The 24380-nt window shown below is 46.0% G+C and overlaps 1 protein-coding gene across 1 annotated transcript in view; it reads left to right on the top strand.

The window, feature by feature from the left end:
- INTS1 (integrator complex subunit 1) overlaps positions 1-24380 on the top strand; it is an 83941-nt gene that overhangs the window by 9863 nt on the left and 49698 nt on the right. The window contains exons 7-20 of the mRNA XM_081839469.1: positions 2886-3072; positions 3798-3943; positions 6397-6538; positions 6646-6822; positions 8320-8428; positions 10386-10506; positions 13615-13692; positions 15441-15598; positions 17409-17505; positions 17669-17760; positions 18556-18616; positions 19556-19753; positions 22616-22745; positions 23957-24136. Coding sequence (XP_081695595.1) covers positions 2886-3072; positions 3798-3943; positions 6397-6538; positions 6646-6822; positions 8320-8428; positions 10386-10506; positions 13615-13692; positions 15441-15598; positions 17409-17505; positions 17669-17760; positions 18556-18616; positions 19556-19753; positions 22616-22745; positions 23957-24136 — 1876 coding nt within the window. The remainder of the gene's footprint in view (positions 1-2885; positions 3073-3797; positions 3944-6396; positions 6539-6645; positions 6823-8319; positions 8429-10385; positions 10507-13614; positions 13693-15440; positions 15599-17408; positions 17506-17668; positions 17761-18555; positions 18617-19555; positions 19754-22615; positions 22746-23956; positions 24137-24380) is intronic.

Below are 24380 nucleotides of genomic sequence, written 5' to 3'. Positions count from 1 at the left end.
CAAGCTGCCAGCTAGCTCTGCCAAGGCTCTTTTTATTAGCACAATATGCAAAACCAGTCAGATACATTTTGGACTGTGCCCTTTACATCTTCCAATCACGCGTTCCTGGGGCGGCACAAATTTATTTTGGCACCTGTTTCCACCGCGTCATTTTCCCCTTGCACAATGTATGACGAAGGAGACAAAGGTCATAGACAGGGCACAGCAGACCACTGAGAAAGCCAAAGGTTAGCGTCGCCATTTTGGCAAGTTCTGTCGAAAGACTTATGTCTGGGAGGAGAAAGGGATCTGTTTTCATATTGCGGGCGAGCCTCCTCAGAGGACTAAAGAAGGCAACAGATTTGTGAAGATTAATGATGGAAAGAGTGCTTTTATTTATGGAAGTGATGATATATGAAAACCATCTCAATATGGTGATTGGACGAATGGAAAAATTCACACAGGATTACAACTGGTGTTTACCTGCTTAAGGAGATTATCAGAAGAGATCACAAAGAAAAAAGAAAAATATATGAATAAGATGAGATGTGGGAACAGCAAGATACGACTGGATAGAATTATGAACATTATTTGGACAGATTTGTGGATATTAACGCAGCAGCAAGAAGATGATCGGAATCCCCTTCGGAACTTGAAATATGGGTACCCCAACAAAAAATTTAAAATTCGGCTTTGTAATTCGGAATTTATGTGATGTGATTTGATTTGATTTGATTTGATTTGATTGGCCGGTTAATAAAAATTATTTCTTTTTTTTTTTAAAAAAAAAGAGAAAGCCAAAGGTTAGATAGAGGGCATAATGTTCAGACAGCTGTGGCTTGTCTGTGGGTGGAAGTGTGCTCCATGCCCGGCGATCATTCCTTCAGTTAAACAACCAGGAGTCAAACTCTTTCCAATTTCCTGCAAATCACTCCAAGATCTCCCAGTAGATCCGTATGTGGTTTCTTTCATCCCTGCCTTTATGCGTTGTAATTCCTATAGCTGTAACCACAGTGATTGCATATGGCAAAGGCTGGGAAGAAGAAATGACGGGATCAGTTGAGGGCCGAAGAAGATGGTGATGAGACTGTTCTGAGGCACAGTTGGTGCTAGCATGAGAGACAGCCTTTTCTGTGTCTGCTCCCCTATTGGGGGATTCCCTCCCAAGAAAGGTCATCCTGGCTCCCTCCCTGTTGTCCTCCTGCTGGCAGATCAAGACCTTCAGACAGACCTTTGGAAACTAAGGTGCAGACAGACGATGCTGATAATGGGGTTGCTCTCAGGACAAACCGCATTTGTAATTGCAGGTTCTCAACGTGCTTTGATGCATCTCATAGTGTTTCCCACCAGTTTGTTTTTGGCATTTTATAATAATTCTTCTTTCAAATGTAGTCAGCCGCCCTGAATCTGTTTGATAGACCTAAAAGCCATGGCCCCAAACCTGTCCTGCTCTGTTAACCTTCCAAAAGCAGCCTGTGCTTCATGCCCAAGAATCGTTTCTGAGCACAATTCAAAGTGTTGGTGCTGATCTTTAAAGCCCTAAACGGCCTCGGCCCAGTATACCTGAAGGAGCGTCTCCACCCCCATCCTTCAGCCTGGACACTGAGGTCCAGCTCCGAGGGCCTTCTGGTGGTTCCCTTCCTGCGAGAAGCCAAGTTACAGGGAACCAGGCAGAGGGCCTTCTCGGTGGTGGCGCCCACCCTGTGGAACACCCTCCCATCAGATGTTAAGGAAATAAACAACTACAGTGGTACCTCGGGTTAAGAACTTAATTCGTTCCGGAGGTCCGTTCTTAACCTGAAACTGTTCTTAACCTGAGGTACCACTTTAGCTAATGGGGCCTCCCACTGCCACCGCCCTGCCGGAGCACAATTTCTGTTCTCATCCTGAAGCAAAGTTCTTAACCCAAGGTACTATTTCTGGGTTCACGGAGTCTGTAACCTGAAGCATCTGTAAACTGAAGCATCTGTAACACAAGGTACCACTGTATCTGACTTTTAGAAGACACCTGAAGGCAGCCCTGTTTAGGAAAGTTTTTAATGTCTGATGTTTTATTGTGTTTTTAATATTCTGTTGGGAGCTGCCCAAAGTGACTGGGGAAACCCAGCCAAGTGGGCGGGGTATAAATAATAAATTCTTGAACCAAAAAAGGTATTTAAATATACCTTCCCCAAGAAACCAGAGGCCTTCCTTCTGGGCATTGTTGGCCAATTGGTGTTAAAGAAAGATAGAACACTTTTTATGTATGCAACAACCGCAGCAAGAATACTTATCGCAAAGTATTGGAAGACACAAGATTTGCCCACTCTGGAAGAATGGCAGATGCAAGTGATAGACTATATGGAACTGGCAGAAATGACTGGCAGAATCCGAGACCTGGGAGAAGAGTCGGTGGAAGAGGATTGGAAGAAGTTTAAAGAATATCTCCAAAAACATTGTAAAATGTTTGAATGTTAAAATGATGTTGGATATAAAGATAATATGGCATCAGTGACATAGTAAAAAGAAATATGCAAAAAAGTTTTAAGAAAAAAGGGCATGACCAGAGTAAAATTATGTCGGAGCTAAATAAATGAAATAAGGGAGAAAGGAAAACCGAAGACATAATAGGTTGAAATGTATAATACTAAATAAGATTGGAAAGAGGGTAAGGAATTGCTGAATTTGATTGTGTAAAGGGGAACGCAGAAAAGGGAGATGTGAGGAAGTCAGGAAAGAGGGTTATGAAGATGGTTAGTAAAAAACTAGATTTTTATGTTTTTTCTGTTTGTTTTTTTCTGTTATGCCTTTTATTGTGTTTAAATGTTTATGTTGAATACTTGTTTTATTATGCAAAATTTTAATAAATATTTATATTAAAAATATATATAAATAATAAATTCTTATACGGCCTTGTCCTGTCCCAGGTACGACGACCTGGCCGAGAGCGTGGAGGAATATGTCCTGGACATGCTGAGAGACCAGCTCAACAGGCGCCAGCCCATGGACAACGTCTCCCGGAATCTCTTGCGCCTCCTGACTGCCACCTGCGGCTACAAGGAGATTCGACAAATGGCCGTGCAGAGGCTGGAGATGTGGCTGCAGAACCCCAAGGTAAGAAGGCTGGGCTTGGTTTGGATTTTTTAAAAAACTGAAACTCCCCGTTCCCTTACTTGAACTTGGAGATGGGGCCTAATTCTATCCAGGACAGGTATTGTTTTTGTTTGTTATTACGGTATGTTGTGTGTGTGTTTATATTGTAAATCGCCCTGTGATCTTCAGACAAAGGGCAGTAAGGAGATTTAATAAATAACCATAATAGTCTGACCTGATATTGGGCAGCTTCCCATCTTCATTTTTTAAAAATCATTTTTATTGTTTTTGCAAATACAAAGTACAAATAAACACAAACTTATAAGAACATATCTGTATAAAGAAATTCTCCGAATCTTGAGACTTCCCCCATCCCCTCCATAAAGTCTTATTTTAAGCATCTACAACTGCATATTCATCCATACTCCAATTTTTATATCAAACCATATTGTCCATAATATTTTTTACACTACAAGTGAGTCAAAATCCTGCTCTTGTTTCCATCTGCTTACAGTGGTCTCCTAAGTAACTTATAAATTTTCCCCATTCTTTTATAAAGTTTTTATCCTTTTGGTTTCTGAGTTTTCCAGTCAGCTTTGCCATTTCAGCTGGGTTTGCCATTCTTCTCTGGTAGGGACTTGATCTTCTTTCCAACTCCGGGCTAAGCTTCCCATCTTCATTTTATTCGTGTGGCTTCTTTCTCCCCTGCCTGCCCTCATTGCACCCCTCTTCTCCTTCCTTCCCAGCTCACCAGACCTGCCCAGGACTTGCTCATGTCGGTCTGCATGAACTGCAACACCCACAGCTCCGAGGACGTCGAGGTGGTCTCCAACCTGATCAAAATCCGCCTCAAACCCAAAGTGCTTCTCAACCACTACATGCTGTGTGTCAGGTAAGCCCAGGCTGAAACCAGGCAAAAGGCCCTCTTTCACTAGGCCTGGGGGCCCCTAATCCAGCCTGCTGGTTAGGTTAATCCGGCCCCTGCAACAGTTTATTTCTTCTTTTTTTTAATAAGATATTTATTAAAGTTTTCAAAGTTAATACATTATAACAAAAAGAAAAGAAGAAACAAAAATGCAAAAATGCAAAAAGTAAAGACAGTTTAAAAAGAAAAAAAGAAGAAAAAAACACACATATAAATTCCATTTACTTATTTTCTTTTAACTTACTTTCCAGACCTCCTCATACCACCCTTTCTTATATTCCAGTTTAAATTGTTTGATCAGCAAATCCTCACCATTAGATCTTTTACTTATCTCAAAAGCTTATTTTCTATCTCTTAAGCATTACAGCTGAAAACCACTTAATTACTATCCAACATCCTTCTAGCATTCCTTAATTTTACAAGTAGTCTTTAAACTTCTTCTGCGACAGTTTATTTCAATCCCAAGAAAGCCCAACAACTTTGGGGTAAAATCGTAAAAAAAAGCTCAACAACTTGAACCCTAAAAAAGGTCAACAACTTTGGATCTGGACCTCTTTGAAAAAAGTTTGGACACACCTGCGCTGACACTTGAGTAATAATAAATAATAATAAATTTTATTTAAAAACCCCGCCCTTCCTGGTCAGAGCCGGGCTCAGGGCGGCTAACACCAGTCAAATTACAATAAAAACATAATAGGGGGTTGGGAACCAATTTAAAATACAGGTTAAAAATACAATTTAAAATGCAGCCTCATTTTAATAGTAGCCCATAGATCAAAACCACAAGGGGAGGGAAACATAAAGGTCAGACTGAGTCCAAACCAACGGCCAGGCAGAACAGCTCTGTCTTGCAGGCCCTGCAGAAAGATGTCAAGTCCCACAGGGCCCTAGTGTTTTGTGGCAGAGCGTTCCACCAAGTCGGGGCCAGTACTGAAAAGGCCCTGGCCCTAGTTGAGACCAATCTAACCAGCTTGTGACGTGGGACCTCCAAAATGTTGTCATTTGTGAACCTTAAGGTCCTCCGCCGGGCGTACCAGGAGAGGCGGTCCTGTAGGTAAAGGGCAAAGGTGGGCCAAATCCTCCTTGTGGGTAGGGCTGGACCGATGACCGGTTTTCAACATTGTGATATACGGGCTAAACATTTTGATATACCAATGTATCACAATGTCTGAAATAAGGATGGAGCTATGTAGAGCCCATTGGCTGGATTCTCTGCTTTACCTGCATTGTGGTTCTTGAATTACACACACACACACACACACACACACACACACACACACACACACATTGTGATTCACGCTATATTGTCACATCAAAAATTATGAAACTGATAGCACAATATGGACTTCAAACTGGTTTTGGACGATATATCAATCTATTGCCCAGCCATACTTGCGGGAGAGAGCAGGGGTAGCAGGAGCAAGGGACAGGTGGAATTTGCATTAAGTCCAGCCGTTTGTCTAGGAGCCCGTGTTGTTTAGTCGTTTAGTCGTCCCCTTCTCCTTGTGTCCAGGAGCCTAGTTACAGTCAACTTGGTTGGTTCTTTGTTCAAAACCTCTGGTGGGAACACCACCCCGTACAAGAATTTTGGTCTGATGTGCTTAAGCAACTGATTAGTGATAATATTAAATTTATGCTAGAATTATTTTTTGCTTTCATAATGTTTAAACACTGCTTGACTGTTAAAAAGAAATGCAAATGAGCAAACCACAAAGTGAAAATTACCAGTAATAACAAGAACAACTATCCAACACATTAAAAATAAAATTAAGTAAGCAACAAACTAAAAAACAGGGTAAGACATGTCAACACATCTGGGTGGGCTTGCCTAGACCAAAAATGTTTTTATCTAGTGCTGAAAAGAGTTCAGTGAACGCTCTTGCCTGATGTCAGTAGGCAGGGAGTTCCAAGGTGTAAGTGTTTTCTTACAAATCCAGAATGAGTATTATGTGGCACATAATAATGGCTTTACAAGACATCACAAGGTCACAAAATTTAAGGACTTGCTTCGGCGTTTCCTTATAGTTGCTAGACAAACCACCATTTGATCGTGGAAAAAACTGGATAACCTAAACTTACCCCCATTATATAGAACGATTTGGACTTTAGCAATAACATTAAAAAATGCATATAGAATCCAGGTTCTGCAAGGAAAAGGAAAAACCACAATAATTTTACATCACCTGGCAGAACTTTATTACATATACAGCAGGCAGTTGTGGACATCTGGCAACTTTAATGTATGTAACATGAACTCTGGAACTTCTTATTCTTTGAGGAGGTCTTGACATGCCTTGTATATCACACAGGTGCTTTTGTCAAATTCCCACTCCTCTTTTTCCTACCTTTTATATAGTATTGTTTTTCTTTTGCGTAAATAAGCTTTTTTTCCCTTTTCAAAAAAACTTCATTTCCTGCAGGGAGCTGCTGAACGCCCACCGGGACAACTTGGGCACAGTGGTCAAATCAGTGGTCTTCAACGAGCTTTCAAATGCCAGAAATCCCAACAACATGCAGATTCTCTACACGGTTTTGCAGCACAGCCCGGAGCTCGCTCCGAAGGTAGGTGGCTGGTTAGCCAGGGCTTAGGGAAGCAGGCTTGTGGGACAGATCAGCCCCCTCTTGCCCACCCCGCTTAACGCAGCATCTCCTCCTTGCTCTCTTCCCAGTTCCTGGCGATGGTCTTCCAAGATCTGCTGACCAACAAAGACGACTACCTGCGCGCCTCGCGGGCCTTGCTGCGGGAGATCATCAAGCAGACGAAGCACGAGATCAACTTCCAGGCTTTCTGCCTCGGTCTCATGCAGGAGCGGAAGGAGCCTCAGTACGCCGAGATGGAGTTCAAGGTGAGAGGCCCGCTTGGTTTCCCCCACCAGCTGTTTCTGCGAAAGGCGCCTTGTATGGTGTGTTCCTTCCGTGTTTTTGTTTTTGTTTGCTTTTGTAATTTTTTTTGTAATTTTCAATTACTAAAATCCGCTAAAAACCACATTTTGTCAATATCTAATTACAATTCATAATCCAACATATACCAATTATAAAGTCGATTATACATTTTGTGTGACTTCCTGTGTGCTGGATTTCAAGGTGGAATGTGGGTTTTTTTTCTTTTTTTCCAATAATTTTTTATTATTATATATTTTATAAATTTCCATCCAATTATTCATTTAAACCCACATACAACAAATAATTGTTTTTTGACTTCCTTCAGCGTCTCTGACAATCCTCCGTAGTTATACCTTTAATACACATTCACTTCTTTCGTATTGCCATTTTTCTCCCTTACTCCCAATATTTCTCATAAACAATACTTATTTTCTTTTTTACAGTGCCTCTTTAAATCCCACTAGCGTTGTATTCACACCACATATATTTTTCAGATAGTCCACATATTTCCCCCAGTCCTCGATGAACTTTTGGTCTTTACTGAATGTGGGGTTTTTTCTATCCTGCTTCCGAAATCTTAATTAATCCAACTACGTTCAGTCTTGTTCTTAATCCCTTATCCCACAGCTACAGAGCTTTTGACTTCCATTCGTATTATCAGATTTAATGAATCTTATTTCTGTAACAGAAGTTCTACGTCCTATAAATTTCCTGTGTGCGATGTTTACCGTATTTTTCGCACTATTAGACGCACCGGAACATAAGACGCACCTCCCGCAAAAGCCAGGGATAGCCGCGCGAAGCTTCCACAGGGCAGCGGGATGAAGGCTCCCCGGTGCCCTGCCGAGGCTTCGTGCCACTAAGGCAGAAGCTAGAACAGCTAGAGGGAGCGCTGCGCAGCACTCCCTCTAGCTGTTCTGGCTTCTGGGGTAGCCCGCGAAGCTTCCGCAGGGCAGCAGGATGAAGCCAATGTGAAGCTGCGCATGCCTCCTCCGCACTGGAAGGAGCGCCGCAAATAGCATTCGCGCATGCGTGCGTGAACACGCACTCCGGCCCACCGTGGCGTCTGCGGGACCGTGAACCAGCCCAAGCCACAAAAACTTTGCCGACCCCTGATGTACACCGTTCCATTCTGTTGTTGTATTTTTGTATCCCCCTCTCTCTGAGGAAGCAGAGAGGAACCATGTTTTCCTTTGTCCTGATTTGTATATAATAGTAGTAGCTTAGTACTCAAACCTCGAGTCTAGCTCTGCTGTTGTTGACTCTGCTAAGGCAGTGTGCGCTCACGTCCCAAGACATGAGTCACGGAAGCACGTCGGGGAAGAAGACTGATGGATCTCCCGAGCGACACGCAGAAGGGAGAGACAGGCTGGCACATATGTCGTTTGCCTGGGGGCCTGTCCTGCCTCCCGGCGACCCCCACCCCCATATTCACCATCCTCCCCTCTTACCCCCGGCAGGACCGCTTTGTCATCCACATCACAGACCTGCTGGCCGTCTCCATGATGCTCAGCATCACTGCCCAGGTGAAGGAAGCCGGCCTCGCGTGGGACAAAGGAGAAAAGAAGAGTAAGTGGGTTGCATCTCCTGGCTTAGTCTCTAAAAACAGGGCGAGGAAGAGGGAGCTGGGTAGACATGTAGGATCTGTGGGCCTGCTCTGGAGACGCTGCCCGGAACCGATGTGAAAATAAAGCACGTAAATAAATTAAATTATTAATTCCATCACATGTCTGTCATAATAGATCTGAGCTTTGTTGCCGTGCGTTGTCAGTCCCACAGCCTGTTTCGAGAACGTTGCCCTCTTTTATCAATTAAAGGTGAAGCATTTTCATGCCCAAATTGCACAGACAGCAGCAGTGGTTTTGTTTGCAAGAGTCAGGGGCCATATTTTCCAAAGTCAGTCCTGCAGCAAAGGATCCCTCTAGTTTCCCGGGGATCATGTGATCCTTACTATCTCTTTTTCTTAATCCGCATCTGAACATTGTTAACAGGATAACTCTTGCAGGCAAAAAATTGAACTCTAGTTAATTTTTTGAAATGTTCTTTGGGGGGAGTGTTATTGGCTTGTTGTTTTCATTTTGATTATATATATTGTGGTTTTACATTTTGATTTTGTTCTGTGAACCACCCTGAGACCTCCAGGTATAGGGTGGTACATAAATTCTAATTAATAAATATAAATAAAACGAATTTATAAAATGAATTTTCTTATTGCCGCCACCCACCCTTCAGATCTGTCTGCCCGGACTTAAGAACAGGGCTTTTTGTGTTGAGAGCCACATTTTCCCCCATGGTAACCTGTTTGGAGCCGCATTTTGGTTGGGGGGGCAGGACTGAAACCAGTGGTAGGCAGGGTCACACCAAAAAGGGTGGGGTCACCTCTTCTCTCTTCCTACTACCCTGTTTCCTTTTTATCTCTCTCTTTCTTGCCCCTTCTCCCCCCTCTAGCCATCCCTCCACACCCTTGCATCTCCCTCTCGCTTTCCTGCTTCCATCCCAGCCCAGGAAAGGACTTGACCTCTCTTGCCAAAAGGTCTGATCACTTCTGGAAGGCTTTTGAAATCAGGCCGAGAAGTGCATGAAATGAGGCCCCTTTGTGATAAATTATGCTGGAAATGCAAGATCAAGGAGGGCGATTTTTATCATATGTAGTGGTTGTGTGAGTCTATCAAAAAATTCTGGGAATCTATCTACAATGAACTAAAAAAAATCCTCAAATATACCTTTATAAAAAACCCCGAAGCCTTTCTGCTTGGAATAATTGGAGAGGAAATCAAAAAGGAAGATCAAACACTCTTTCAGTACGTGACAGTGGCTGCCAGAACTCTAATAGCGCAGAATTGGAAGACATCAAAAATCCCAACTATAAATGAGTGGCAATATAAATTATTTGATTATTCAGAATTGGCAAAAATGACACAGAAAATAAGAAATCAAAAAGACATAGAGTTTAACAAAGATTGGAATAAATTTATGACATATATGGAAACAGAGGTAAAAAATCTAAAAATCACAGTAGGTGCGATGTAACACTTGTGATGTAAAGAGTTTTCTGAGGAAAAGAAACTGCAGATAAAAAATCATATAATATATCCTGAAACCGAGATGAAGGGAAGTCAATTGGTGTTGTGTGTTCTTTAGTAAATGTAAGCTAATTTGTATCGTATGTTAGGAGATTTCTTTCTATTTTTTTTTCTTTTTGTTTTCTCTTGTTATTATTTGTCTTTCTTTATGTATGTCTTTTCTGTGCGTATGTATTATGTATGGTTTTTTTTGTTTGTTTTAATGTTTGATGAAATAAAAAGAAAAAAAGAAAAGAAATGAGGCCCCTTTGGCTGCAGATTGCCCACCCTGGCCTAGAACCTTGACCTACCTGTTTTAAGTAAGATGGGCAAGATGCTGACTTTTGCCCTTTGCCTTTGCCCCTTCCCCACCATGGCTGTGTGCAAAAGGGTGTCCTGGCTCTGCCGTCCTGGGACCAGATGATGTTACTTCTGACCTCCTCTGCCTCTCTCCTTCTCCCCAGACTTGGAGGTCCTGCGTGCCTTCCAGAACCAGATCGCAGCCATCCAGAGAGACGCGGTTTGGTGGCTGCACACGGTGGTTCCCTCCATCACCAAACTGGCTCCCAAAGAATACGTTCACTGGTAAGCAGCTGAGCTGGAGATGGTGGTGTTGATGGTGCACTGGCCTCTTTGGGGAATGTCCTGCGTTCCCTCTGAGCACCCTCATTCAGATCAGGATTCTGTCTAGGGGTCAGGAGGCAGAGGGTGGGGAATCAGAAAAAGATGAAAGGGGGGGGGCATGCATGGATCTTCTGAGAAGGTAAGAGCTTGCTCCTTCCCTGCCCAAGAGATATTGTGGGAAGATTCAGGACAGATAAAGATTCAGCACGTCGTAGTAGTAGTAGTAGTAGTAGTAATAATAATAATAATAATAATAATAAATTTTATTTATACCCTGCCCTCCCCGGCCAGAGCCGGGTCAGGGTGGCTAACACCAGTAAAATTACAGTAAAAACAAAATGGGGGGGGGGGAACAAATTTAAAATACAGGTTAAAATGCAATTTAAAACGCAGCCTCATTTTAAAAGTATCCCATAGATCAAAACCATGGGGGAAGGGAAACATAAGGGTCAGACTGAGTCCAAACCAACGGCCAGGTGGAACAGCTCTGTCTTGCAGGCCCTGCGGAAAGATGTCAAGTCCCGCAGGGCCCTGGTCTCTTGTGACAGAGCGTTCCACCAAGTCAGGGCCAGTACTGAAAAGGCCCTGGCCCTAATTGAAACCAATCTAACCATCTTGCGACTTGGGACCTCCAAAGTGTTATCATTTGTAGACCTTAAGGTCCTCTGCGGGGCCAACCAGGAGAGGCGATCCTGTAGGTACGTGGGTCCTAGGCCGCATAGGGCTTTAAAGGTCAAAACCAGCACCTTAAACCTGACCCTGGACTCCACCGGGAGCCAGTGCAGTTGGTAAAGCACTGGATGAATGTGATCCCGCGGCGAGGACCCCGTAAGGAGCCTTGCCGCAGCATTCTGCACCCACTGGAGTTTCTGGGTCAGCTTCAAGGACAGGCCGCATAGAGCAAGTTACAATAATCAAGCCTGGAGGTGACCGTCACATGGATCACTGTGGCCAGATCAGGGCGAGAAAGGTAAGGGACCAACTGCTTAATACGGCGGAGATGGGAAAATGCCACCTTTGCTGTGGCTGCAACCTGCGCCTCCATGGAAAGGGAGGCGTCGAAGCTATGGAAGGAGCTCCAATCAGGAAGCAGTGACAGGTGCCAACTTGGTTGACTTTAAAAGAGGATTAGGCAATTTCACGGAGGAAAGAGCTAGTGATGGCAGCAATGCTTATGAATACTGGTTTCTGGAAACCATAGGAGGGGAGAATTGCTCTTGTGCTTGAGTCCTGCATATGGGTTTTCCCCAGTCATCTGGTTGGCCAGTGTAATAATAATAATAATAATAATAATAATAATAATAATAATAATAATTTATTATTTGTACCCCGCCCATCTGGCTGGGTTTCCCCAGCCACTCTGGGCGGCTTCCATAAAAACCAAAAATACACTAAAATATCACAGATTAAAAACTTCCCTGAACAGGGCTGCCTTAAGATGTCTTCTGAATGTCAGGTAGTTATTTATCGCTTTGACTTCTGATGGGAGGGCGTTCCACAGGGCAGGCACCACTACTGAGAAGGCCCTCTGCCTGGTTCCCTGTAGCTTTGCTTCTCGCAATGAGGGAACCGCCAGAAGGCCCTCGGCACTGGACCTCAGCGTCCGGGCAGAACGATGGGGGCGGAGACGCTCCTTCTGGTATACTGGGCCGAGGCCGTTTAGGGCTTTAAAGGTCAACACCAGCACTTTGAATTGTGCTCGGAAACACAATGTAAGAACAGCATGCTAGATTAGGTGAGCCATTGGCGTGACCCAGCGGGCTCCTCTTAGGCTCTTAGGACAGGGGGGCCCAGAGGCATGACCAGCTGTGACAGCTGGAAGATACAGAGGGGATGGGGAGGTAGGTCTGGTGCTGTCTCCCAGGGAGAGGCGGTACAACAAGAAGAGATTCAACCTCCCAGCCCCACCTGCAGACCATGAATCCCCACAGGGACAGGGAAGCCGCTGGACATTGATTGATGGGTTACATTTCTATGCTGATTTTCATTCAAACGGTGAGATCCCTGCTTCAAGCAGTAAATAATGAGCAAGTCACCAGTAAAACAATTACAAATCATCAGTGAAACAGTTTCAATTATAAGGCGCTATTAACAAAACAACTACTACAAAACAAAGTATCACGATTATAGCCATGTTTTAGGACTACTGTATTTGTAATCTAGAAAGCAATATTACCGTTGGCACAACAGCAGCCAAAATTCAACTAAGCACTGTTCAATTCATACACACACTTCCCACATCCCCATGACTGATAATCTTTCAATCTGTTCGGCTCATTAAAATGCCCAGGCACATACCGTACTTTTCTGTGTATAAGACGCCCCCATGTATAAGATACCCCCTATTTTGGGGGACTCAAATATAAGAAAATGGGGGGAAATGTCACAGAGTTGTTGTTGAGCTTTGCGGAGGATTGCCAAAAATCGCTCCTCCACACCCCACACTCGTCGCTAAATCCACCTCCTGCCTATCCCATCGCCGACAGAAGCTGCCAATCATCCGCGCCCGACTGCCAGAGCGTAAGCCAATCAACGCCGCCCATTGACACAGCAACCAATAACACACACAATAGCCACTGACAGCCTCAGCAGCAAGCAATCATACATCCACCCTATGCCCTACCCATGTATAAGACGACCCCCACTTTTTAGCATGATTTTTCAAGAAAAAAATACATAGTCTTATACACAGAAAAGTACGGTAATACCCGTGGCAGCAACTCCTTCCTGAAGGTTCCTTGGGCTAGAGGTGGGGCAGCACTAGGGAAACCAATCCCCACATGTCTCTCACCCCTACAGTTCTTCCTCTGGAAACCGCTCCCTTATGAAGACTCCTGGGGCTGGAGGGTGGGGCAATGCAGGTGGAAAAAACCATTGCCTGATGGACGGCACAAACCCGTCACCCCTCCACTTGAAAGCTTGGTGGGTGGGCAGGGAATCCCGTTGGAGCAACTTTGCTGCTCCTGTGCAGCCTTGGAACATTTCCTCCGGTTCTCGGGCTCCTGAACCTTGACCCTTTTCTTCCTGGATCAACTGATTCTGACACATCGCTTTTTCTTATTTTTTAAGCCTCCACAAAGTGCTGTTCACAGAGCAGCCAGAGACCTACTACAAATGGGACAACTGGCCTCCCGAGAGCGACCGCAAGTAAGTCGGGGGCTTGGCTTGGCTTTATTTATTTTTAAAACCCACAAAAGCCCAAGGAAAAAGATTGTCACTCTTATGCCAAAAAGTTATTGGCTAGTGTCAGGGAACTGCCATCGGCCAGAGGTGAGAGATAGAAGAGCCGTTGTGTCATAGGGAGCCTCCAAAAATCTTGCAAAGCAGTTCCTCTTCGTGGGGAGGAGGAAAGCCCCATCTCCAGTGGAGAGGAGGTGCAAGGACCAGAGGATGCTAGGAAGAGCCTTAACACCACGCCTGAGGCAGCCGGAGAGGAGGGAAGCACGCCTTTGCCATCGCCCATCATGCGCAGTAGTCTGAGGCACAGGGAGGGGCAGAAAAGGCTGGGGGTGATGCGACTTTTATGCTGGGGGAGGTACAAAAACAGACCACTCCCGGATTCTGCCAGCGATTGAGCCAGACATGAACTTATGACGCTCTTCACTGTAAATAAAAGGTAAAGGTAAAGGTACCCCTGCCCGTACGGGCCAGTCTTGACAGACTCTAGGGTTGTGCGCTCATCTCACTCTAGAGGCCGGGAGCCAGCGCTGTCTGCAGACACTTCCGGGTCACGTGGCCAGCGTGACAAGCTGCATCTGGCGAGCCAGCGCAGCACACGGAACGCCGTTTACCTTCCCGCTGGTAAGCGGTCCCTATTTATCTACTTGCACTTTGATGTGTTTTCGAACTGCTAGGTTGGCAGGCGCTGGGACCGAGCAACGGGAGCACACCCCGCCGCGGGGATTCGAACCGCCGACCATGTGATCGGCAAGTCCTAGGCGCTGAGATTTTACCCACAGCGCCACCCGCGTCCCTGTAAATAGTTTGCACCAAAATAAAGCCTGTAAAAGACAGGTCAGAGTCCCGCCTGGTTGCTCTCAAGCAACCGCAACAGCACCTGACAGCTAGGTTTGCTGATCTGTTTGACTTTGCACCCTATATGGACTGACTATTTGGAAGTCAGTAGCTCTTTCTCTTTTTTTTATAATAGATTTTATTAAGGTTTTGAAGGTTACAAAAAGAAAAGTAGTAGAAAAAGTTAAACAAACACAGCACAAAAAAATCCAACCTTTACATAACTTTCTTTCCTTTGCTTATTTCCTTGACCCCCTCACACCTCCCTTTTTTGTATTCTAGTTCAATTAGATATTTCAGCAAATCCTTTCCATCTTTATTTTTATCCTAAAAATTTATCTTGATATACTATAATTTTACATTCTCCTCTTTCACTAATTGCCAATCCTTTTTTACTTAATCCTTTATAACATTTCTGCTAAAACCACATAGTCATTCCAACATCCTTCTAACATTCCTTAATTTTACAATATTTCTGTAGATAAACTTTAAATTTTTTTCCAATCTTCTTCCACCAACTCTTCTCCCTGGTCTCGGATTCTGCCAGTTATTTCTGCCAGTTCCATGTAGTCCATCACCTTCATCTGCTATTCTTCCCCGGTGGGTAAATCTTGTGTCTTCCAATACTTTGCAATAAGTATTCTTGCTGCTGTTGTTGCATACGTAAAGAAAGTTCTATCCTTCTTTGACACCAATTGGCCGACCATGCCCAGGAGAAAGGCCTCTGGTTTCTTCAGAAAGGTATAGTTAAATACCTTTTTCATTTCATTGTAGATCATCTCCCAGAAAGTCTTAATCCTTGGGCATGTCCACCAAAGGTGAAAGAATGTACCTTCAGTCTGTCAGTAGCTCTTTCTCTCTCCCTCCCTTTCTCTCACCAGCTTCTACCTCCGCCTCTGCTCTGAAGTGCCGATCCTCGAAGACACACTCATGCGCATCCTCGTGATCGGCCTGTCGCGGGATCTGCCTCTCGGCCCCGCCGATGCCATGGAGCTTGCAGACCATCTGGTGAAACGGGCGGCAGCTGTGCAGGCAGACGGTAGGATTCTGGAAGTGAAGCCTCGGTTTCACACACCCACCAGTTTTATTTTGCTTATGCATCTCCAGGTGCTAGACTCATAGAACTGTAGAGTCGGAAGGGACCCGGAGGGTCATCTACAATACGATAATCTTTATTGTCATTGTCAACGAAATTGAAAAATCTACATAAGACATTCAAAACCCAACAAGCCTGTTATCCCAACCTGGTTAGCCCCCTAAAAACTCTGATACCCCATTTTTAAATACAATATACTTCCATACAGACTCCTTACACTGCGTTTAAAACCAAAATCGCATTTGGATAGAAACTGTTTCGCAGGTGGCTAGTCCTAGTCTTTATAACCCTGTACCTTCTTCCAGAAGGCAGTAGCTGAAAGAGATAATTTCCGGGGTGCGCACTATCCTGCGCTATCTCTGCAGCTTTCTTATGGCACCTGGAAGCATAGATTTGATCCAAGGTGGAAAGAGTGTTCTCTCCGCAGTCTTTATAACTCTGGACAGTATTGTTTTTTTCCTGACTGTGCAGCTCCCAAACCACACACACAGACTAGTTCTAGTCTAGTTCTAGGTAGGAACTCAACAAAAGCGTCCACTGTTGTTGGACTCCGGTTCGCATCAGAGCCAGCCAGGGGTGGAGGAAGGGGAGTGCGGTGGGTGCGGGGCGCCCCGGGTTTCACCACTGGGGGGGTGACCAAATGCCAGGCAGCACTCACTGTGGGGCCTGCAGCGTGCCCGAGCCACGCATCTCTCCTGGGAAAGACACGGTGGCTTGGCATCCGCAGGCTCCACGCTGCCCAAACAGTCTGCCTGCTGCCTGCCCCCCAGCTGTAGGGCAGCTGAGTGGGAGGAGGCAGGCAGACTCCAGAAGCCCCGCGGTGCGGCTCGCGCCACCCCTGGGCACGCCGCCCCACGCGCCTGGGCAGCTTCCTCTGCTGCTGGACCTAGCCAGTGCGGCCATTGGCCAAGGACGATGGGGGGAAATGATAAACAAGGCCGCAGTTTCCACATTTCTACTATAAATGGCGTGAGGACTCCAGTCAAAAATCAGGATGAACACCTGCCAAATAATCCTGTCTCTTAAAAAAACACAAGTTGCCCTTTTGTGTGTGTGTGTGTGTGTGTGTGTGTGTAAAGTGTAACCTAAGGGGCTGGCCCTCATGGCAGCAAAGATACAGTCATACCTCTTGTTACGTTTGCTTCAGGTTAAATCTTTTCAGGTTGCATCCCGTGGCGACCTGGAAGTGCCGGAAGGGGTTACTTCTGGGTTTCGCCTCTTGGGCATGTGCAGACGCACAAAATGACGTCACGCGCATGCGCAGAAGCGTCGAATTACGACTCGCGCAGACGCGGGTTGCGTTCTGGGCTCTGGAACAGATCCTGTTCGCAACCAGAGGTACCACTGTACAAATAAGATTAGAGCAGAGTTTGCTCACAACCTTTGAAGGTAAATGGAATCTAGGTGAGATTTCCAATCGAGGCAGAAGGACTTTTTCACTTATAAACTTCCCTGTGTCTCCCCAATGTATTTGTCTCTATTTTCCCATTTTTACTCATTTATTTTTCTGCCCTGCTTTCTTTCTGCGAAGCTCCATTGGGCAGCATTCATGGGCATCATCCTATCTGGGCAATGGACCAGACCCGGGCCAGCTTAGCTGTGCTTTCTGTTACTCCTGTATAACCTAATTTCCTTTTCCCCTTCGTTGAATCTGCACTGTTTTCCTTTAGGACTCCACTAGTTTTGAGTCTGCAGTCTTAAAAAATTGAATTGCATCAACACACAGCTCATGACATACGTCTGCTTCCTTTAGATCTTGAAGTCTTGAGAGTGGAGAGGATCCAACTGATTGATGCCGTCTTGAACCTGTGCACTTACCACCACCCAGAGAACATCCAGCTGCCCCCTGGGTAACATTTGCATGCATGCAACTCTTGGGCTAGAGAGAATAACTTAATTTTATTGTGAGCAGAAAACATAAGGGGGGGGGAGCCAATAGTAGGCAAGGGAAACAATTAAAAAAAAAAAAAAAACTACAGCAATGCAATATGATTGTTTCTGTTTGCTTTGAAGGTACCAGCCTCCAAATCTGGCCATCTCTACTCTCTACTGGAAAGCTTGGCCTCTTTTGCTCGTTGTTGCTGCATTCAACCCCGAAAACATTGGTGAGTGTAATGAGGACAAAAAGAAGAGCCTGCTGGATCGGGCCCAGGGCTCATCTGGTCCAGCAACCCTATATCCCCTTACCAAACTGCAGTGCTCTGAATGGCAGAAAGTCATTCCCTTTTCCTAGGAAGCTCAAGTAATTGTAGGTCTGTGAAAGGAATAGCGGGGAAAATCTCAGCATCCTTAACAAACTACAACTCCCATTATTCTTTGCTGGGGAAGCCATGGCCATTTAATTATATACAGTGGTACCTCGGGTTACAGATGCTTTAAGTTACAGGCGCTTCAGGTTACAGACTCCGCTAACCCAGAAATAGTACCTCAGGTTAAGAACTTTGCTTCAGGGTGAGAACAGAAATCATGCAGCAGTGGGAGGCCCCATTAGCTAAAGTGATGCTTCAGGTTAAGAACAGTTTCAAGTTAAGCACGGACCTCCAGAATGAATTAAGTTCTTAACCCGAGGTACCACTGTATTTGTGTGTGTGTGTGTGTGTGTGTGTGTGTGTGTATGTCTATGTCTATGTCTATGTCCGTGTGTGTGTGTGTGTGTGTGTGTGTGTGTGTGTGTGTATTAGCTGAGGGTGATGGGAATTGTATTCCAACGACTTCCAGAAGGCACCAGTTCAAGGTAGGAACTGACAGCCAAAAATAACACGTGATCTACTGGGGAGAGGTGTGTCATTGGGCAGAGTATTGCAGAGAGCTGTGTTCAAACCTCTGGCTGTTCTGCATGGTGCCATCTCAATTCTCTCTCTCTCTCTCTCTCTCCCCCCCCCACCCCGCTTGTGTCTTAGGTCTGGCTGCCTGGGACGAGTACCCCACGCTAAAGATGCTCATGGAAATGGCCATGACTAAGTAAGTATGCTAATCCTGCCTATTTCGGGGAACTTAGTCTGTACATAGGGCAGGATGTTGAGACTGATTCCCGAGTGGGCCAAACGGATTCTGGCTGCAGGTGGGTGCTGCGTTAACATTAAAAGAGTGGGGGAACCAGCCGAAGGCTGAAGATTAGCACAGGAGGTGTCCTCCTGTCCTGACCACAGATGAAAACTCAAAATGGGAAGGGCTGGGAAGGCAGGGCAAGAGTTTCTGATAGCTCCGAGTTAGCAGCTATGACCCTTGGAAGAGGTGCTCTTTACAGTGTTCTGTGCTCCTGACACTGCTTTTATGTCCTCTTAACACCAGGGCCTTTTGTGTGGTGGTGCCTGCATGTGACGTTAACATATGAGAGTGCTGGAGGTGAAATAGTTAAACAGGTTACCCAATCAGAACCCAGGGGGTGGAGTCAGAGGGACTATAAAACCAGCTCTCGGAAGGGCGAAGGGAGGAGTTAGTTGAGAGTTAGTTAGGTGGTTGGTTGGAGTGGGAGTAAATTGGAACAGAGTCTGTGGGTAGGTTGAGTTAGTGTAGTGAAATAAGCTGAGTCAGGGGCTAGGAAGACAAGTAAATATCTGAGAGGTGGTTTAGTGAGTGAGAGCAGGTAGCGGAAGTTATAGGTCTGGATAGGCACCCCATGATTGTAATTGACCGATACCATTTATGAAGCCACACGCTCGTTAAACTGCAATAAATAAACAGAAGTTTATGTTCCAATTTAACCCTGACGGGACTCAGTATTGTACCAGGTAGGGCCTGGGTGGTGGCAGCGAGAAATAAAGTGGTGGCACAGGGATCAATAGATGGTGAAATGTCCGGGGACCGTGTGTGATCACCACACTGCCCTCTGGAATGTGATCCCAGGAAACATCATTGATCTCCTCCTGTGGTCTTATATTCCCCTGATGTTCCCCTCAGCAATTACTCCTACCCTCCTTGCACTCTGACGGACGAAGAGACCCGCACAGAAATGATCAGCCGCGAACTTCAGATCTCGCAGCGGGAGAAGCAAGAAATCCTCGCTTTCGAGGGCCACCTGGCGGCGGCATCAACCAAGCAGACCATCACAGAGAGCAGCAGCCTCCTGCTGTCTCAGCTCACCAGCCTGGATCCCCAGTAAGCAGCCTCTGTTCCCCCAGGGCAGCCTTCCCCAACCCGGCGCCCTCTGTACGATTCGAACTGTGCCGGTTGGGGTGGATGGGAATTGTATTCCAAAGGAGACACAAGTGACACAAGTTCAGGTCTTTCAAAGTGGGGGGAGATCATGGGATGTACCATAAATGAAGGTGTGGGTGGTGGTGGGGATTCGGAAGCCCTCCCTGTGGAACATTCTCCCATCAGATGTCAAGGAGATAAAGAAGTTCACACCTCTTGGAAGACCTCTGAAAGCAGCCTTGTATGGGGAGGTTTTTAATGTTTGGTGATTTATTGTCTTTTTATATGTGTTGGAAGCTGATCTGAGTGGTCGGGGCAACCCAGCCAGATGGGCAGGGTATAAATAATAAAATTGTCATAATACAGTGGACGCTTGGGTTGCGAACGTGATCCGTGCAGAATGCACGTTTGCAACACGCAGTGCTGCGTCTGCACACGCAGGGGTTGCGTTTCGGCGCTTCTGCGCATGTGTAAAGCGCAATATAGCTCTTTTGTGCATGTACAACCTCCGAAACCCAGAAGTAACCTGAAGCAAACGTAACATGAGGTTGTTGTTGTTTAGTTGTTTAGTCGTGTCTGACGCTTCATGACCCCCACGGACCAGAGCACGCCAGGCACTCCTGTCTTCCACTGCCTCCCGCAGCTTGCTGGTAGCTTCAAGAACACTGTCCAACCATCTCGTCCTCTGTCGTCCCCTTCTCCTTGTGCCCTCAAACTTTCCCAACATCAGGGTCTTTTCCAGGGAGTCTTCTCTTCTCATGAGGTGGCCAAAGTATTGGAGCCTCAGCTTCAGGATCTGTCCTTCCAGTGAGCACTCAGGGCTGATTTCCTTAAGAATGGAGAGGTTTGATCTTCTTGCAGTCCATGGGACTCTCAAGAGTCTCATCCAGCACCAGAATTCAAAAGCATTCATTCTTCGGCGATCAGCCTTCTTGATGGTCCAGCTCTCACTTCCATACATCACTGCTGGGAAAAGCATAGCTTTAACTATACAGAACTTAGTCGATAAGGTGATATCTCTGCTTTTTAAGATGCTGTCTGGGTTTGTCATTGCTTTTCTCCCAAGAAGCAGGCGTCTTTTAATTTCGTGTCTGTTGGACCACCGCCTTGCCGACGTGGGGATTCAGGGCACAGTCCTTCAATGGCTGAGCTCGTTTCTCTCTGGTCGGGGACAGAGGGTGGCGCTTGGGGAGGAATTGTCATCGTGCCACTCCTTGGTGTGTGGAGTGCCTCAGGGTGCGATTCTCTCCCCGATGCTTTTTAACATCTTTATGCGCCCCCTCGCCCAGCTTGTCCGGAGTTTTGGGCTGGGCTGCCATCAGTATGCCAATGACACCCAACTCATCTGTTGATGGATGGCCATCCTGACTCGGCCCCAGACACACTGACCAGGTGTCTGGAAGCTGTGGCTGGATGGTTACGTGGGAGCCGGTTGAAGTTAAATCCTTCGAAGACAGAGGTCCTCTGGCTGGGACAGGGCGATATGGGATTGAGGGGGCAACTCCCATCTCTTGCGGGGATGCAATTATTGCCAGCATCGTCCGTTAAGAGTTTGGGTGTAATCTTTGATACCTCCCTCTCTATGGAGGCGCAGATTACAGCTGTAACAAAGGCAGCATTTTTTCATCTCCGCCAAGCTAAGCAATTGGCTCCTTACCTCTCTTGCCCTGACCTAGCCACTGTGATCCACGTGACGGTCACCTCCAGACTGGATTATTGTAACTCGCTCTACGTGGGGCTACCCTTGAAACTGACCAAGAAACTCCAGCGGGTGCAGAATGCTGCGGCGAGACTCCCTATGGGGTCTTTGCTGCGAGTTCACTATACCAGCTGCACTGGCTCCCGGTGGAGTACAGGATCAGGTTTAAGGTGCTGGTTTTAACCTTTAAAGCCCTATACGGCCTAGGACCCTCGTACCTACGGGACCGCCTCTCCTGGTATGTCCCATGGAGGAACTTATGGTCTGCAAATAAAAGCATCTTGAAGATACCAGGCCACAGAGAGGTTAGGCTGGCCTCAACTAGAGCCAGGGCCTTCTCGGCCGCGGCTCCAATCTGGTGGAATGCTCTTGTCACAAGAGACTAGGGCCCTGCGGGACTTGACATCTTTCCACAGGGCCTGGCCCCCCTCCTCTGGCAATCTGCACAGAATTTTGCTTAATGGTTGCCATCAATTTGATTTTAATTAATTTTTATAATGAAATGTTTTTGGAATCGTTGGATTATTTTTATTGTTGTTAGCTGCCCTGAGCCCAGCTTCGGCTGGGGAGAGCGGGATATAAATAAAAATTTTTTATTATTATTATTATTATTATTATTATTATTATTATTATCACCATCTGCAGTGATCATGGAGCCCAAAAAAGTAAAATCTATCACTGCCTCCATTTCTTCCCCCTCTATTTGCCAGGAGGTGATGGGACCAGTGGCCATGATCTTAGTTTTTTTGATGTTGAGCTTCAGACCATATTTTGCGCTCTCCTCTTTCACCCTCATTAAAAGGTTCTTTAATTCCTCCTCACTTTCTGCCATCAAGGTTGTGTCATCTGCATATCTGAGGTTGTTGATATTTCTTCCGGCAGTCTTAATTTTGGCTTGGGATTCATCCAGCCTAGTGACTGTACTAATCATTTTTTTCTTTGTGAACTGCCCGTCTGACAGCTTTGCCTTAGCCGCTCTGGCCTGTGTGCTGTCCTTTGCCTGCGCTGCCTCGCTTCTGCCTCCCCTCGAGGCAGACCAGGCTTTAGCAGCCTCCAGGGAAGCAGTGGAGAGGTGGGGAGTGTTGGGAGAAAAGCCAAGAGACCCCCTTCTTTTCCCTTCTCAGGGGCCCCCCTCGCCGGCCACCTCAGCCTGTCCTGGACCAGGTAAAAAGCTTCAACCAGTCTCTCCGCTTGGGGCACCTCCTCTGCCGCAGCAGACACCCCGACTTCCTGCTCAACATCATTCAGAGGCAGGTGGGTCACCCCCAGGGCTGGGAAGTGCCATTCGTGGGGGGGGGGCAGGGGAATCGAAGGCAGCAGAGGACTGCCGCTTGGTTTCATCATTCTGAATGCTATCCATCGGGAAACGGGGTCGCACCCTTTGGGGTCGCACCAAATGGTTCGACTCAACGTCTGGATGCGCTGAGAATGTTGGAGCAAGGATTGTTCAATGGGAGCAAGACTGAAAGAGGGTTGGGAGGAGATGGAAGGCTGAGGCTGGAAACGGGGCGGCTTTTGGAGAGCGTTGGGAACGGCACACGGTTGCCTCTGCTTGGTGGTGGCCCTCTGTTTGCAGAATTCCTCCACCATCCCAGTTATTTGGTTGATCCCATCAGTTCTGGCTTTCCATCCAGCTTCAAAGACCCATTCATTCATTCATTCTTTTAAAAGAAGACACCTCAAAGCAATTTACTCAGAGAAGAAAACGATAAGATCCTCAGTGAAAACTTAGAAACAATTAGAACATTTGAAAAATTAAGACCACGTAAACTAAAAACAGATTTAAAGGCATGTCAACGTTCGGTGTATCTGGGTAGGCTTGCTTAAGCAAAAAATGTTTTTTTCAGGCGCCATAAAGAGTGCTGCCTGTTATCAGTACAGTGGTGCCTCGTAAGACGAAATCAATTTGTTCCACGAGTTTTTTCGTCTTGCGACTTTTTCGTCTTGCGAAGCACGGACTTTGGAAAAGCTTCAAAAATCACCAAAGTCTTCAAAAACCTCAAAAAAGGCTACCACACCGCGTGCTATGAGTTGCTCCTCAAAGTGAATGCATGGTTTTAAGAAAAAAGAAACAAACTCGCAAGACAAAGGGAACAAACTTGCAAAACGTTTTCGTCTTGCGAAGCAAGCCCATAGGGAAATCCGTCTTGCGAAGCAACTCAAAAAACGAAAAACTCTTTCGTCTTGTGAGTTTTTCGTCTTACGAGGCATTCGTCTTGCAAGGTACCACTGTAGTTCCAAAGTGTAGGAGCCTCCTCACTCAAAAGATGGATTTCTTACAGATGTGGAGCAGGTATTGTGTGGCACCTGTAGCAGTGCCAGTTCTGCAGACTGAAGCAGCCAAGTGGGCTTATTTTTTATTTATTTTATTTATTGGATTTATCTACTGCCCTATACCCGGAGGCCCCAGGGCTTAGGTGGGCTGAGGGGGTCCAACAGGAAAACCTGACCCTCTTCTTCCTTAGGCGTCTTCCCAATCGATGCCCTGGCTGGCAGACCTGGTTCAGTCCAGCGAGGGCTCCTTGGATGTTCTGCCGGTGCAGTGCCTTTGTGAATTCCTTCTGCATGACGCCGCTGACGAATCCGCCTCTGGCGAGGAGGAAGAGGAAGGAGAAAGCAAAGAGCAGCGTGCTAAGAAACGAGAGGTAGGTGCTCTCTATTTGCATCGGCCACTAGCCATAGCAATAAAACAAAATAAAATTTACCAAAGACAGAGGTAAAAACCTAACTATACAAAATGCATTCTGGAGGTTTAAATTAATAATCAAACAACAGACGTTATTCTAATTGTCCCTGCTAAAAAAACTACAGTTTTTGCAAGGACACAGTAGCAATGGTTTTTGCAAGCACAGTAGCAATGGTTGAGTGACCATTTATGGATAGTAGTAG

The sequence above is a fragment of the Podarcis erhardii genome (assembly GCF_964252035.2).
Source record: "Podarcis erhardii genome assembly, chromosome: 14".
In the NCBI taxonomy this organism is placed as follows: Eukaryota; Metazoa; Chordata; class Lepidosauria; order Squamata; family Lacertidae; genus Podarcis; species Podarcis erhardii.
The sequence above is the reverse complement of the archived record's forward strand: the minus strand, read 5'-3'. Positions and strand labels throughout refer to the sequence as shown.